Source organism: Ornithodoros turicata, unplaced genomic scaffold (genome assembly GCF_037126465.1).
Source record: "Ornithodoros turicata isolate Travis unplaced genomic scaffold, ASM3712646v1 ctg00000885.1, whole genome shotgun sequence".
NCBI lineage: Eukaryota > Metazoa > Arthropoda > Arachnida > Ixodida > Argasidae > Ornithodoros > Ornithodoros turicata.
The window spans coordinates 316,937-332,487 of NW_026999410.1; the positions used below are offsets into that span (position 1 = coordinate 316,937).

The following is a 15,551-nucleotide window of genomic DNA, read 5'->3' on the forward strand; positions in this document are numbered from 1 at the left end:
TTGAGAGAGACACAGGAGACTGGGAGTGGGATTTCGTGTGTATTGTTTGCCCCTCACACCCTTATGTGTTCCAGACTCTGAACAACCATCACAAGGCTTTTGCACTTTTTTGTGTGTGCAAATTAGCATTCCTTGTTTGTTTTAATATTGTGGTTTTAAGGAAGTGTTATTTCCTTTACTCAGATGCATGATGATTTTCAATCATTCGCAGTGCTGCCTCTTGTGTAAACAAGTGAGATGGCCCTGAAAAGGGCCTTTTGTTTTGTTTGCGGTGGAACCATACTTCAGGATGACGACCTCATTTTATGTTGACTGCGAGCACTCGCATTGCTACGCTCTTGCTGCCACATTTTGACGATGTATTCTTCGGCTTGTTGTTGATCTTCCTGAGTGCAATCGGCATCATCAGGGTCAGAAATTTGTCCACAAGTTTCTTTCCGATATTGTGACACGTGGGATATTGTTGATGCCCGGATTGCAAGACGGCCTGGGTGAGAGCTAGCACTGAAAGGCTCAATACCCTGTGTTCTTGCTGGCGGAATATCGTGTCTGCATGTTGCAGCAAACTGAAGACTTTTTTGGATGGTCGGTAGAGTGGATTTCGTTCACTGGGTCCGCAATGAGACTTGAATCCCAGAAGGTTGTCATTGTCCACAACTAAATCTTCGTTTAAGAAGGTCTTGCATGCGTCGCACAGCTTATAGCAAGAAACAACACTTCTTGAAACATACCCCGCTACATAGCATAGTGACTGAGCTTCTACGTCGTCCATCTGTGTCGCATCACCGAGTTCAGGGGTAATGAGCTGATCTTCTCCGTCCCTAGTGCTGTCACGGACGATGTCCTGCGCTACACCTTTTCTGAGTTCCACGAATTCCAGGAAGTCTGTACAGTCGCTAATATTGTAGCTGCCTTTTCTACTCGGACGGAAATACTGCGAGAGCATGATCAGTCTCAAAGTGAGCTTGAACTCCAGTGGTCGAGGAACCGGGTTCTCCGCTCGAACACAAGAAAAGAGGTTCTCGAGGGCGTCCTGACTTAGCCTACCCAGCATTACAAGTTTAAAGTTCTGCTGCTTGAGTAGGAAAGACTGTAGGGCAATTGCACTGTATGTTGACACCATTACACCAGCCTGCACGGGTTTAAAGCAGCTGCACTGGTTTTCTTTCTGAATCATGATGGTTGACATCAGCCCTGCAAATTTATCCAAGAAGGCCAGAGCATCTCTGTGCTCGTTCTCTTTTAGTTCACGCATGCCGGTGGTAATTGACCTCGACGACATCAATGTGAACCACTCGTCAACCTGCTCCAGAAACCAAGCTGTGCTGAGGGATTCTTTCCCAAGCAGGTCAAGGTTAACGAGAACCCTAATTGCTGCTGCAACGGCATGGTTTAACACTACCACTGCAGAGGCAACGTTCATCTTCTCGTAGTGGCTTGGGTCCAGGTAGCGCAACTTCAGGTGGGGCGCCAGTTTTAAGTCACGTGCAGCGTCAATCTCTGCAACACGTCTGATGTGTCGTATTGAGACCTTGAGAGAAAGTGCCATTTGCAATGCCATGGTTCAGTGGGTCTGTGAGTGTACTCACCTCATCAGTTGGGAGGTTTTCAGCTTTAACAACATCCATTGGCAGGCGGATATGCTGTCCCCTCACGAGATGGCCACGAATGTTTTTCAGGACATGTGGAGGATCAGCCAAAAAGTACAGCTTTCGCTGATTGTCACAAGGGTGGGAGCAGGATACATTAGCACCAAATTTCTTGCTAGCTCCTATGCCACAGAGCTTCCAAAGCCTGGCCTGGGCCTGGAGTTAGTTGCATCTCATCAAGGAGGACAGCACAACGTCGTTCCTGAGGACGCATTTGTTCCAGCTTGACCTTCAGAGCTGGCAGAAGCTCTTTCAGCATACCTAGGAGAAGCACGACAAAGACCCCATCAAGAACAACTGTGATTTGCTGTTTTAGTCATGTACCTGGTCCAAACTTCACGTTTTCAATCTTCCTTTGCAACGTTCGTTCAGAAGGAAGCGGCATGAGGTGCTCCTTCACGAACTCATAGCCTCCACGGCCACACGCGAGTCGAGCCTTTAGTGCTTTGAGCACTGTTGCCTCGTCCCAACTGTGAACAAAAATTGCAGCTTGAACCCTGGTTCTACACTTTTGAAACACTGACGGGGAGAATGAGGATGTACCGATTAGCTCGTGAGTCTGTATTTTCAACACTTCGAATCTGGTCTGAGGACAGGAATGTCCTTGGGTCCTCTGGAAAGGGATCAAGATAATGAAAATTGTTGTACCGCCACACGAACGGGTTAGCATAGGAAGGGTGGGAAGGTGCTCACTCTCCAGGGTTTCCATTTTCTTTTCCATTTGGCGGACTTTCTTTAGAGCACTATTGAGACGCCGTCGCAAGTCAACGATTTGAAGCTCGTGCTCGCATGGTTTCCCACCACAGAATAGCCGTTCATGACTTGGGGGTACATAGCCATCTTCGACCGAAACTGTCGACGAGATCAGTGACAATGATGTGTCATGTTTGTCGGCACTAGCGGATGTAGGGTCGATGAGCAGTATGTGCTCCACTTCCGTTGAAGCAGCTGTAAAGCTAACTTTTGAATGGAAGAAAAGCAGAGAAGGAAATGTTCATTGCGGCTCATTTCGTAATGATAATAATCTCTTACCGCTGGTGGGGGCAGTGGCTGCACAAACAGCTGGAAGCCTCTGAAACTCGTCTTGTGCTGCAAAGAGATCCAAATACTTTTACATGCGGTTCATTCCATAGGGACGATAATTTCTTACCGCTGGTAGGGGCGGTGACTTCCGTGACTTCTTGTAGTGTAATAGGCTCCTCAACCATTAAGCGACATGCTATAAGATAATATTGTTCACATTAAGCATGTTGCGGTGTGAGAGGTTGCATGCTTCTTACCATCATGTGATGATGAAACGTCATCCAGAAACCTATTACAATGCATCAATGGTTCCCCCACCTCGTCATCATCAATGGTACCAGTCTGTGCAGTTCCGACAGCTGGTGACAGGACTGCTGAGAGATATTATTGAAGGTTTGTAGAACACATTTTTGATCATCTGACATTGATTTTATATTAGAAAGGTTTATGACAGCAGCACATAGCCATACCTGTTGGTCCAGTGAGTGATGCCAGGGATGGGCTCCTTGGATGCTTATTACTGCACTTTTTTTGCACTCGTGTCTGTCTCGGGTATCGTGGGAATGGCATTCCAGAGAAGGAATAGCCTGCCGTCAGCTCTGCCTTTCTGGAATTGCTCCGGCTCGAAATGGTGCTACAAAAGGGAACCGTAAACGTTGTAGCAGATCTCATTCTTATCTAAAAGGTGTGCAATGCTAGATGTTTGGTGACATGGTAACATGCAGGTGTCATTATGGAAGAGGCCCAGTAGCTACACCGCGATGTTACAGCGTACATAGAAGCGCACACAGAAGATGTTCTTGTGCATGTACACTCAAGACCGACGTGCAAGGCGCTTGCTTATAGTATATAACAATTGCGATGGGACTGCTGAGACGGGAAAGGTACCTACCTGGCATTTTACGGTTAGCACGCGCGGGGAAATGACAAAGTTGACCGCGGGCACGCTCTAATCGCAGGGAAGTTTTCTGAAAACGACACAGAAAAAGAAGAAAATATGATTCTGCACGTTATGTTTCAAGAACGGCTGTCGTCCGACTACGCCCCGCTTCAAAAGGGAATTGATTTAAAGCAGTAGCTCGGTGTTTACAACGCGGGAGAACTTACTTAGGTTGAACAGTGGCAATATACCGCTAATAAGATGAAATACACATACCTGCAAAGCCTCGAATGTCCTGTTCACGATTCGAAGCCACGCCTCGAGACGTTGACCATCTCACTTTACTAGAGGAAACCTGAAGAGCGTATGGCCTTTCGCTGTGCTGTTTTTTCAGTAAAGAGCCGCGCAACACGGCATTTCGCGGTCTACTAAGCCTTAAAAACGCATACAAAACGGCGCAATCACGGCAGCAGCTTCGAGCAACAAAAAGGCAGCGTCCACGGCTACGCACACGGCACGCACCAGATCACGTGATCTCTCAGAGCGAATGGGCGCCCGGAGCGGAATCTTGAATAGGGGAAAAGCGTGTCGATACTGTAAGCGTAAGCTTATATAGTGACTGTAACAGCGGTAATATTCCCCTCGTGTCCTCGGGTGATATTAAACTGTCGTTTTCAATGTCCACATGTTATTGTGATTTCGTGTGTTCTTGGCTCTTAGAGCAAGCACGGAGCTTCAAGTGCCTCCGAGGTTGCCCTTCCCATACGTGGCCGTCGCCTCGGGCCGGCTGACATGATGATGACGAAAGCAACATAAATGTACAAATGAAAACGGTTGTTGTTATTCCTGACAGGCACCCGCAAGGGGTGACTGTGTGAGTAAACCCTTGTACTCATTTCCCCACGTACCCATCGTACCCATTTCCCCACTTGGATGTTTTTGGAGACGTTCGGTTCGTAATAAACAGTTGCTGTGCGAGTTCAATTTCTTCTTCTTCTTCCATGCCCCTGTTCCAGCGCTCAGGACGACGGTGAGCAGATTTGTGGCCACAGGATACCCACCACACTATACGTTTTCCCGCTCATTTAATCCATTGGTCACTCAATGTAATCCAAGTGCTACACAATTTAATCCACCAGTGAACCAAATTAATTCAATTTGGTTTAATCCAACCAATTTAATGCAAGCGCTACCAATTTAAGTCAAGCAGCACGTATAAACATGTGTACTCAGTCATGGACATTGTCATGACTGAGACTTTCATGATTTCGCCAATGATGGTGGGTCTGACTGCTGACACTGCAGCCGTGCAGACGTGCGAAAGGTAACAGGGTCAAAGAAGGTTACATGTTTTAACTGCCGCGTCTGACGCTATGCCGCTTGGGTATGACAACAAGCGTAGCGCCTCTTGCCACCGCGTCAAGTATGTCTTTACATGTACAGAAGTGATGCACAGATGCTGCCGTTTTGTATTTGCAAATACATTTACGTATTCGGTTCAACTTAGGTTCAATCAACGGTGCTACAATGGTAACACACACACACACACAAAATGGCGAACACTCTCGCTTCAATGCGCTAAAGCTTTAGGTCGAGCTCATCATTGTTTCAAATCAATACGAGAAGTGCGTGAGAAAAGAATATACGACCCATGGGTGTTTGTTTCCATGGTTCTGTGAATAAGCTATAAACTGTGGATGGCTCAGATACCGCTCAGGTATCTCGAACAAAAGCGAGGTCGAAAAACTAAGATGCGCGTTTCCTATTTTTTTTCTCTTTTCCGACACACTTTGTAGTGGATATTTTCGCAATCATTTTACAATTTCTAGACAATCGCTGGATTTTCAATGAGTAGATATGCGCGCAACCTACGTTCTGAGTACCACACACTCTCTCCCTTCTTTTCGTTTGACAAGAACCAATTACGATTTTACGCCTTTCCTCGTCACCTCTTTCATAAATGGGTAATCCCACCTCAACTCAGGCAAGGTGGTCCGGGCACCATGAGTAATATTTGTAAAAAAAAAATATATGTTGTAGCCTGGCTCGGATTCAGAAGGGAACATCAGCATTTTTTCGCTAGTTTTCGTAGTTCCAGAGAAGAAAAAAAAATCAGAAAGAATATGGCAGAACCGACGCGATTTCAGGCATAGCGAATTTGGCATTCAATATCTTTCGAACGAACGCGTTCACGGCTTTGCATTTTTTTGCATGGCTTCTCGTGCTTGGGTTCCGGTGGTGGTTTTGTTATTTTGCAGCATTTTTGCAAATTTGGTGGCGACGACGAAAATCCTCATATTCTTGCGGCTATTACGGCACTTGTGCACACACCAGTGAAACGAGAAAGGTATTATCGTAAAGCAGAGAATGAGCTCTATAATTCGATATCAAAATCTAGGGGTCTGGGCCAGGTTGCTGTCAGGCATGGAAGCGGCTCAACGCGTGACATATGAAAAAATGAAGATTTTGAACGCTCATACCTTAGAAACCCCACCTAGAAAGTTCTTCAGACATCGTAGGCGCATGCTTCCGTATATGATATTTGAGTGCACAGAAAATCAAAGGTTCTTTCGTTGCCCAATTAAAGTTAGGCCGTGCAAAAGTTTCAGTGTGTGACCCTGGTGCGTGTAATGATAATGGAAGCGCTGGAAGAAGTTCATTGGTCGGTATTCGCGTGTTTCGTGACACAGCGGACCGTTGTACCTAAGGACATGTCCCTCAGTCCGGAGCCATTTATAGGGAGAGTTTGGCCATTCTCTGATCTTTTGCTGCCTCGTGGGTGGAGCCTATTTGGACGTCAGACTCGTCGTTGCGACGCCTAAAAAGCCTGAATCCAAGCAGAATCCGCTTAACAGCCATCTGGTGCGCGCCATATTGATGTTGTCGCAATGAATGCAATCTACAGGAATAATCGGCTTATTACCCACAGCCCCATGTGATAAGGGGGGCTTCGTTGCCAAACTGCCAAACTTTCGAAGGACAATGTACGCACGTCTTCCCTCGTTGCATCGTAAACAACGATCAGCATCAATATGGCGTCGGCGACCGGCTGACAACGGGACAACAATAGAGCACGGCGAGGGAGGTTGCTTAGCCGTGACGTCGCATGACGCGCTTCAAGTTAGGCTCCTCCTAATGGCCAGACTCTCCCTATAAACGGCTCTGCCTCAGTTCCCATGGAAGCACAGGCAACGGTTTCTGTGTCCGTCTGCGAATACTTTGTCGTGTCATGAGGCGCCGCCGCAGCTAATCAACAGCGAGGAGAGAAACAAGATTGTCGCCACCTGCACTGGAGCCGTATCCGGCTTCAGGTACAAAACCCAAGTTAGTTTGGAGTCACTGCGAGAGTGAGTGATTCCTATGCCTGTTGCAGTAGTGATTTCGTTTGTAGGAGTTGTGTTTTGAGAGTGTTTCGACCCCCCGTTGCTTTGCTGACTGTCTTCGCTATGAACATGAAAGTAAGTGAAGACCGTGTCTACTCCGGGAACTACATGGACAGGCATAGAGAGAAGATAGATTTTCAAATTAACTTCGCACGCGTGTCTTCGCATGACGACGCATTGATGAGAAACGTTCTGACGGCCTGAAGAGTATTGTAACGTGCGCGTGTCGGATAGCTTTGCCACAACTGCTAATGTAATCGGTAAAGTGTAAATAAATAGTGATTCATCTTTGCTGGAATGGTTTAGAGAGATGGACGTAAACATGTAATTTTCATGCGCATACCGCGCAAACAGTGCCACATACACTCAACCAACAATTTCTCAAAAACTCCATTCGCCATAAGCTGTTCGGGATCTTGGGTATTCTCATGTGGCATTTCTCCTAGCATGATAGCAAGTTTGTTTCAGCTTGAGATCAGCAAGTTATCTTTAGAAACGTTTTAGCAAGCATTTTTGTCAAAAGCTAGTTGGGGAACACGGATAATTTAATGCCGACCCATTAATATGGCGCGAACGAAAGGGCTTTCCGACCGAGCTTTGCGCTTGTATTGTCATTTGGGCGCTTAACGGTTTCAAGGGAAGGTGCCGAAGAAAAGTACTTAGAGTACTCTACAAATTATACAAATTCAAATGTACTTACGCAAAGTACAAGGAGTGAAAAATTTACTTAAACACTGGGTATTTCAAATACTTCCCATCACTAAATGGAAGCCATTACAAGAATTAAGAGTTCTTCGCGACATTCTTGTCGACGAAATTTCGGATATGACATCCGCATCTGACGTAACATCTACAAGATGGCATGCCCAAATATGACATCTGTATGTATCCCATTGTCCAACAAAACACTAATCCCCAATTCCGGCTCAAGCTATTCCCTTCCGAGAAGGACGTATTACCTGTCCTGGGGTCAACGTCGCAGACATTGTAATGACCTGCAAGGGCCGCGCTGAGAGACGAGAAGAGCCATAAGTAGAGCGCACCGTTTCTCTTCGCGAACATGTTGACGAATAGCAGCTCTTCATTCGTATCGTACTGCTGCCGCACTGTATCCCAAAGCTTGCCCCCGCGCGTGCACCTGCTGAATGATCAAACATTAACACTGGCAAGGAGAGGCAGCATCACCTTGCGTTGATAGCGCGATCCATATGGAAGGCTACCCTTTTTGTCATCTCGCATTTCTCAGGAAGCATTTATTAAATAGTTAATAAATTTTAGACAATCGAATGCCCACTTATGAATACCCAATTTTGATAACTGAAGTACCCAGTGTTGAAGTAAATTTTTTACTACTTGTCGAGTAGTTACAAACTTTCTCTTACAGCACGTTCGCCTGAACGTGTAAGCCACCTGCTAAAACAAACGGCATATATTTTGCTCTGCTCGTTTTTTTAATGAAAATTTTGTGACGCGTTGGATGTATCTGCTAAAAATTCATAAAAAAAAGAGCGGAGCAAAGTATATGCCATTTTAGCAAGTGACTTACACGGCAAGCCGAACATGCTGTAGGAGAGCGTTTGCAACTACAAAATTTACTTAAACACTGGGTACTTCAATTACCAAAGTTGGATATTCATAATTGGGTATTCAGTTATCCAAAATTCATTAACTTATTAACATGTTGTCGTTTCTTTCTTCTCCGTACTTACGGTGAAGAATTCAACGACAACATGTTTTCTTCAACAAATGGTATTAAAAATGATCAAAACCCTTAAACTGATGTCATCGATTGATCGTAGAATGTAGATTTACCAGAGAGTAATGTGTTTGAAGATTGAAAAGCCGTCTAAGGCAATTCTCACAATACGAAGGAAAGTAATGAGACTGACCAGCACAAGAAAGAATGTATCTTTAAACTAAATGATTTTAAAGGCCAAATAAAATTCAGCAGCTTGAGCCTAACTGCAATACATAATGCAATAAGGAAACTCGCGTGAGTGTAGGAAATTTTATAATCACTCGCAGTACGCGCGACGATTACTTGAGCGGTAACAGATGTCAAATGTTGAGGACAATCGGAGCCCAAAGCCTTGGATTCGAGTGGCCACAAACACAAAAAGTAGATCGCTCAAATCCCAGAGAAATAAGGAAAATGGAGTGCTAAGATTGGGTCCCCTTAAATCACACTGGATGGCTCGTAGGCACACAGAAATGACAGCTCTCAAATAAAGATATCGCGTTTATAGCTGATACGAGCATTTTTGTGTCCTTGCTTTTGCTTGATTACTCTGCAGGTGCATTTTCCCATGGATGTCAAGGGCATCATCGCAGCTGAAGCACACTTCAATGACTGCTATATTCTATCTGCCTTCGTGTTTGCAAAGACACCAGTGCTTTCACGTACAATGTACTAAAGGTCGAGTGCAATAGGGGCATGGGTGTTGTCAATGTTCTTCAGTTTCACGAGGCTGTTCAAGACCTTCCACCTACCCATCTACCCCTTTTGCATTCGACTTTCAGTACATTGTGCTGCCTGGGACGCTCCGAGCTTGTGACATTGGTGGGTCTCGATGTTAGGGTTCGGCATAATTCGAATATTTCTGATACCGAAGCGAATGCCAGTCGTCGGGCATTTAATCGGAACTACAAATCGAGCATGAAGAAAATTTCGAATATGAGACTTTATATTTGTTTTTTTGTTTTGTTTTTTTTTTTCAAACCGAGGACATTCGAATTCAGAATCCGTCCACGTTAGCACGGTGCGTCACACAGATCACGAAAAATCTGGGTTACTTCATAGGTATTCCTGTATCCGACGCACTTATTGCGGAACGAAAGGGGACGCTTTAGAATGTCTGAACTGAGAGCGCAAGATACACGGACAAAGAACCGAGAAATAGACAGGACGGGCGCTAACTTCCAACTAAGTTGACTTCCAACTTACACATGAGTTGCCAGTTAACAGTTCCATCAAGTTTTTGGACATTACTGTCACCTTCAATGAAGACCATATGTGTTAGGCGTACTGCCCGCGAGCAAACAAACCACTTACCTTACAAGTCTGCGCATTCAAAGTTAGTTAAAAGAGGGATTGTCAAGTACTGCCTACGTAATGCGTTGCAGAAGTCTTGCCCGCATCAAATGGCAGAGTGTCGTCAACGACAAACCGAGAGGTTGCATAGTGCAGGTTACCCAACACATGTTGTGGTATCTGTGGTTGAAGCCTTGCTCAGGCAAATTCGAGCTCATGGCTTAAATCAACTGACGGCACCCGACCCCGACAGAAGTAGGGTAGTTGTTATTCCCTACCTGCATAACATCTCGCACCGCCTAAAAAAGATTGGTGAAAGGGCAGGAGCAAGGGTTGTCTTCTCGGCCCCGGAAAAGCTGAGTAACTAAAGTAAATTGAGTTGTCCCCAGGCTGCGCACACATGCAGTACAGAGCACAGAAATCCCTTTGTTCCCTGTGATGAAGGAGTGATGTATAAGTTACCACTCACTTGTGGAAAATGTTATATAGGCCAAACAGGGCGATGCATTAATGATCGCTTGCGCGGCGAACACCGGAATCATGTGAACAACAAGAAAAAAGAGGGGTGGTTGGCTTATCATTGTAACACTCATGGATGTGAACCTATCTTTCGAGATTGCCATATCGTCGCAAGAAACAAGACTAAACTAACAAGGAAAATAATAGAAGCAGAAAAGATAAATAACCATCAAGATGTATGCGTTAGCACACCTTCTGTATCTCTAACCGAAAAGGAACTGATCCTCCTCAGAACCGGTGTGCTCAGAACCGGTGCGCCCAGAAAGTGACATGGGGCTAGATTTTGAACTTAGCGCTATCCCGTAACGCTTGCTAAACGCTCGTGCTCCCCGGTCGACGGCCAATGCGCGTGACGGAATGACCGCGCAAATTTTGAAAAATAGCTATAACGATCGCTATGTGCAGATCAAGATTGAGCCCCATTGTTGTGAGGGGTTTCTGCTTTTTGCTCATTTTCTTCAATAAACTGGAAGTTGGAAGTTAGCGCCCGTCCTGTCTATTTCTCCGTTCTTTGTCCGTGTATCTTGCGCTCTCAGTTCAGATCTCTCATTACCAACTAGCCCAATCCTCAACCCTTCTCAAGCTTTGGAATGGTCTTAGCGCAATGAACTTGTAAGACCTCCTTAAAGGAGAACTCAGCTGACCCCCCCCCCTTTTTTTTTAGTCTACGGCATGTACTGCAGCAAATAAAACGAACTGATACAAAATAACGACGAAGGCCGTCGACCTGGAGTGCGCGGGTGCAAATCGTCTCTGCCTGGTACCTTCGAAGGACCCTGCAGGTGGTAAGCCGTGGCGTCGCCTGTTCCAGTGGGATGTGGTTCGTACCGTAGTCTGTGCAGACGGATACAAAGGAAAACATATAAGCAGTAAAGAGAAAATACAAAACATTAAGACAAAAATATAAAAATGGCATGAAGTATGGTAATTGGCACATGCATATCTTGTGGCATTCAATTAAACATTTTTAAAGATTCGTTCACGGTTAAAACTCAAGGTCTTTTTACAAAAGCAAGCGCCGCCTGTGGCACGCAAGGGATCATGGGAACTTAGAGCGTCCTAGAGTATTGCAAGATGACCAGAAGCGGGGGTAGAAGAAGAAGAACAACATTCCCGGTGTGTACAGCGGAAGCGTCTGCTGGTGTAAACCGTAACCGAAGCAGACGACAGAGTAGTGTCCCTCAAAGTTCCCATGCTACTTTACGCGCGCGCTTGGTGGCGCGCGCATCTTTTTAAAATCGTCCATTGATCCACGCTATCTTACCATGCAGTAGCACCGACACTGTCAAAAATATATTGCAACGTCGCATTCACAACTGCAGCATATTTAGACTTAGAAGATCAAGCCGTTCCTTCGCAGGTCACGCAACTTTTATGCATGCTTGACCTGTGCTGCTGCACGTCACTGGTCACGTGAGGCTAATAGCATACGTCACGACGTCCCCTCGTTGTGCGATGAGCTTTTTTTCACGATGGGAGGGATTCTTCAAAGGTGTGGGGAACAGAGCCCTCGCTCTGTAGGTCATCTGCAGATTTTTACATACAAACCCAGCCAGCTCCTATTTCGTTACCACAAATCCTCGAAACGAGGGTACTGCGCGCACTTCTGCATTCTCTTTAGTTCATCGGCCCTTATGAGAGTCAATAGTACATTTACAAGGGAGTTGTCGTCTGAATTAGGGTGCCCAGTAAAGTCACCTGCAGGCAGTTGGACCATAGATGGTCGCACAACATCGAACAGCCCGTTCTTAGCATTTTTATTTCTAGATCGAATAGACATGCACTACAAGACTGTCCCTTTCACAACAGGTTGACTGTAACCGCATAAACTAAAACGCCAATCGAGAATGACTGTCTCAACTATTACAGAAACTGGTTATTCCATTATTTTTCTTTCTTTTTTTTTTAGAATAACCGACTCGGGTTATTACTACAGGTTTTCCCGTCCATTTTAGTCCAAGTGCCATCTAAAATAATCTGAGCGCCATTCAATTTAATGCGGGCGCCGTCTGAAAAAATCCAGATGCTATTTAATTTAATCCGAGTGCCATCTGAATTAATCCATGGTGTTTTTAAGCACTATAACCGTGTTCACTCGGGTAACATTTTTGTAGAGTATTTTATTGGAAGAAAAAGTAAAAAAGAAACAGCTGATGGAACTGAAGTTGTGCCGTGTCTTATCTGGAACATTCGCACGAGGCTGAGATATTGGCTGTTGGAGCGGAAGTACAGCAAACGACGGCACTGGTGCTGTCGTCTGCTACACAATATCTTATGATTGAACTGTTGGATATTCCGCGCAGTTTGAAGAGCCCGAAAAGGCATGACTCACATAGCAGACGACACAACTGGTGCTGTCGTCTGCTATAGGATATTTTGTGACTGAACTGCAGGATGTTCCACGCGGTTAGAAGAACACGGAAAGCCACCACACTCATAGCAGACGACACCACTAGTGCTGTCGTCTGCTACACAATATCTTCTGACTGAACTGTTGGATATTCCGCGCGGCTAGCAGAACGCGAAAAGGTACGATGCTCATAGCAGACGACACCAGTGTTGCTGTCGTCTGCGAAGGAATATCTTGTGACTCGGCCGTAGGATATTTTCTGCAGTTTGAAGAGCACAGAAAGGCATCGCGCAGCTTAGTCACAAGATATTCCGTAGCAGACAACTGGACCAATGGTGTCGTCTGCCATGTGAGTCATGCATTTTGTGCTCTTCTAACCGCGTGGAATATCCTGCTGCTGACGTACAGTGAGAGTTAGTCGGCGTAGCTTCCCAGCAACAGGCTTCACATCAGGGCGCGTCTTCACCTTGTGGATGTAATTCTTGCACAGCCCAAGAGCTCCGTCGAAAAGGTGCCCGAACTCAACTGAAATACCTGGCGGTACAGAAGGAGCCGACGTCGTAGTACTGAAGCAGGAGTGACTCATGCCGTCGATGCATAGCTCCAAAGATGTGACAGCATCCATCCCCAACGACAGCATCAGTGGTGTCGTCTGCCCATGCCTTTCGCGCTATTCTAATTGCGCGAAATATTCAGCAGTTCAGTCAGAAGATATTCTGTAGCAGACAACAGTACCAGAGGTGTCGTCTGCCATAGGAGTCATGCCTTTTCGTGCTCTTCTAACCGTGTGGAATATCCTGCAGCTCAGTCAGAAGATATTCTGTTGCAGACGACATGACCAATGGTGTCGTCTGCTATGCTTCTGCTTTACCACTCCATATCTCGGTTCCGTGCGAATGCTCAATATAAGACGCAGTATAATTTATGTCCTGTCAGCAGCTTTTACTTTTCCTTCCACTACGTGTCTGTCGAATATTGTGCGGGGATATCCCTCGTGTGAGTGCTCAAAAACACTGTGGATTAATTCAGATGCCACCCGGATTAAATTAAATGACATGTGGACTTTTTAAGATGGCGCCCGCATTAAATTGAATGCCGCTCGGATTATTTCAGATGACACTTGGACTAAAATGGACGGGAAAACCTGTAGTATTACTCGTATAATTCATACAAGTATTAGTATTTTGCATTTTAATACCTCAAATGAATTGTGTGGTGTATTAAATAGTAATAGGGCGGTCAGAAACTACATGGGTGAGAGTTAGAAACCTGGACCCCTGACCCCTGCCCTGCGCGTATTTTTCCCCGCGCGGAGGGCTGCGCGTGCGCTCATCGTAGCGTATTTTTTTCAACCTGGGCAAACTTCTTTGGCCATACGTGGGCCGACTTCACATATTTTTTTCCGATACAACAGGTGAACGGTTTACATGCAGAGACATGCAAAGGATAACGATACATAAAAGTACAAGTGAAAATATGTTTATTAAAATCAATAGTGCAAGCAATTATGCTGTGACTCTGTGTGGAGGAGAAAAATCCAGCCAAAAACCTGCAGCAGAAGGAACACAATACATGTAACAAGAATATACTTATTAAAGGTATGATACAATAGCATTGAATAGATATCACAGATCAAACAATATTTTTTTATTAACTGTAATCACACAACAAGGTTTCAATCAATCAGAAGTGATAACACATTTAATCAAAGAAGGTATATACTTAATCAATACGATTACAATCAAAATTACAAGTTGTATGATAAAAAGTCTAATATTCCTATACGTGAGAACCATCAGTGCAATAGCGGGAAGTTCTGATAGTTGTATGTAATTAAATGTGAACAGCGCAGACCCTGGAAGACCATGGGACAAGAACACAAGAGGAAATAAAATCTATACCACTAGATTGGTTAATCAAAACAACAGAGGAGGAGAATGACCGATCGTTTTAATTATCATAAAATCATCCTCGTGACTTCATCTAGTCGAACCCCATAAATTTTCATTCTAAGAGGCAATACAAACCTTACTTTGTTTTATGAATCCAACACAGAACATATATTAAAAAATGAGCTTCACCGCATACCCCGCTCCTAGCCGACAACCAGCTCTAATAATATCTGCCCTGATTTGTTGAAGACGGGAGGCGTACGCCTGTTCTGTGACAGTTACGAACATTTTCGAGCGCAATAGGGAAGATAAGTTGATTATTCCAACATTACACAATTAATCAATTTCTTATTAAGTAAACAGCATAGACATACAGAAATAATGAGAAACAAAACAATCAACAGCTAGCATTAATAGAGAGCCAAAAAAAAGCACAATCCAACATGTAAACAACAGACACATGCAGTAAAATAATTGAAAAAGAATCTATCTAAACGAGAAACATGCACGGAGCTAGCACCGAATAGCAGAGAAACACTTTAAACGGCACACCATCCAAACGTAAACAATAGCACACACGCAAGGAAATAATGAGAAACACGATCAACAGCTAATAGAGAACCAAACAGAGTAATCTGTCATTCAGAAAATCAGAAGAAAAAATCAAACTCATCAGAAAATAGACATGTTCAAAATGAACTTCACCACATAGCACGCTCCTAGCCAACAAACGGAACTAATGATATCTGCCCTGATTTGTTGAAGATGGGTGCCAATAGATGTATGGAAGACCACGGAACACGAATGACACGGACACAAGATGA

The 15,551-nt window shown here is 44.8% G+C and overlaps 1 protein-coding gene across 1 annotated transcript; it reads right to left on the reverse strand.

Annotated features, from left to right (window-relative positions):
• Positions 1 to 1,764: 1,764 nt before the first annotated feature.
• LOC135375522 (uncharacterized) lies at positions 1,765 to 2,857 on the reverse strand. The gene is made up of 6 exons (XM_064608207.1): positions 2,800 to 2,857; positions 2,682 to 2,738; positions 2,343 to 2,609; positions 2,193 to 2,262; positions 1,974 to 2,119; positions 1,765 to 1,910 (listed from the first exon to the last, which is right to left on the reverse strand). The coding sequence occupies exons 1-6, from the start codon at positions 2,855 to 2,857 to the stop codon at positions 1,765 to 1,767; spliced, it is 744 nt and encodes a 247-aa protein (XP_064464277.1).
• Between the last annotated feature and the right edge of the window lie 12,694 nt (positions 2,858 to 15,551).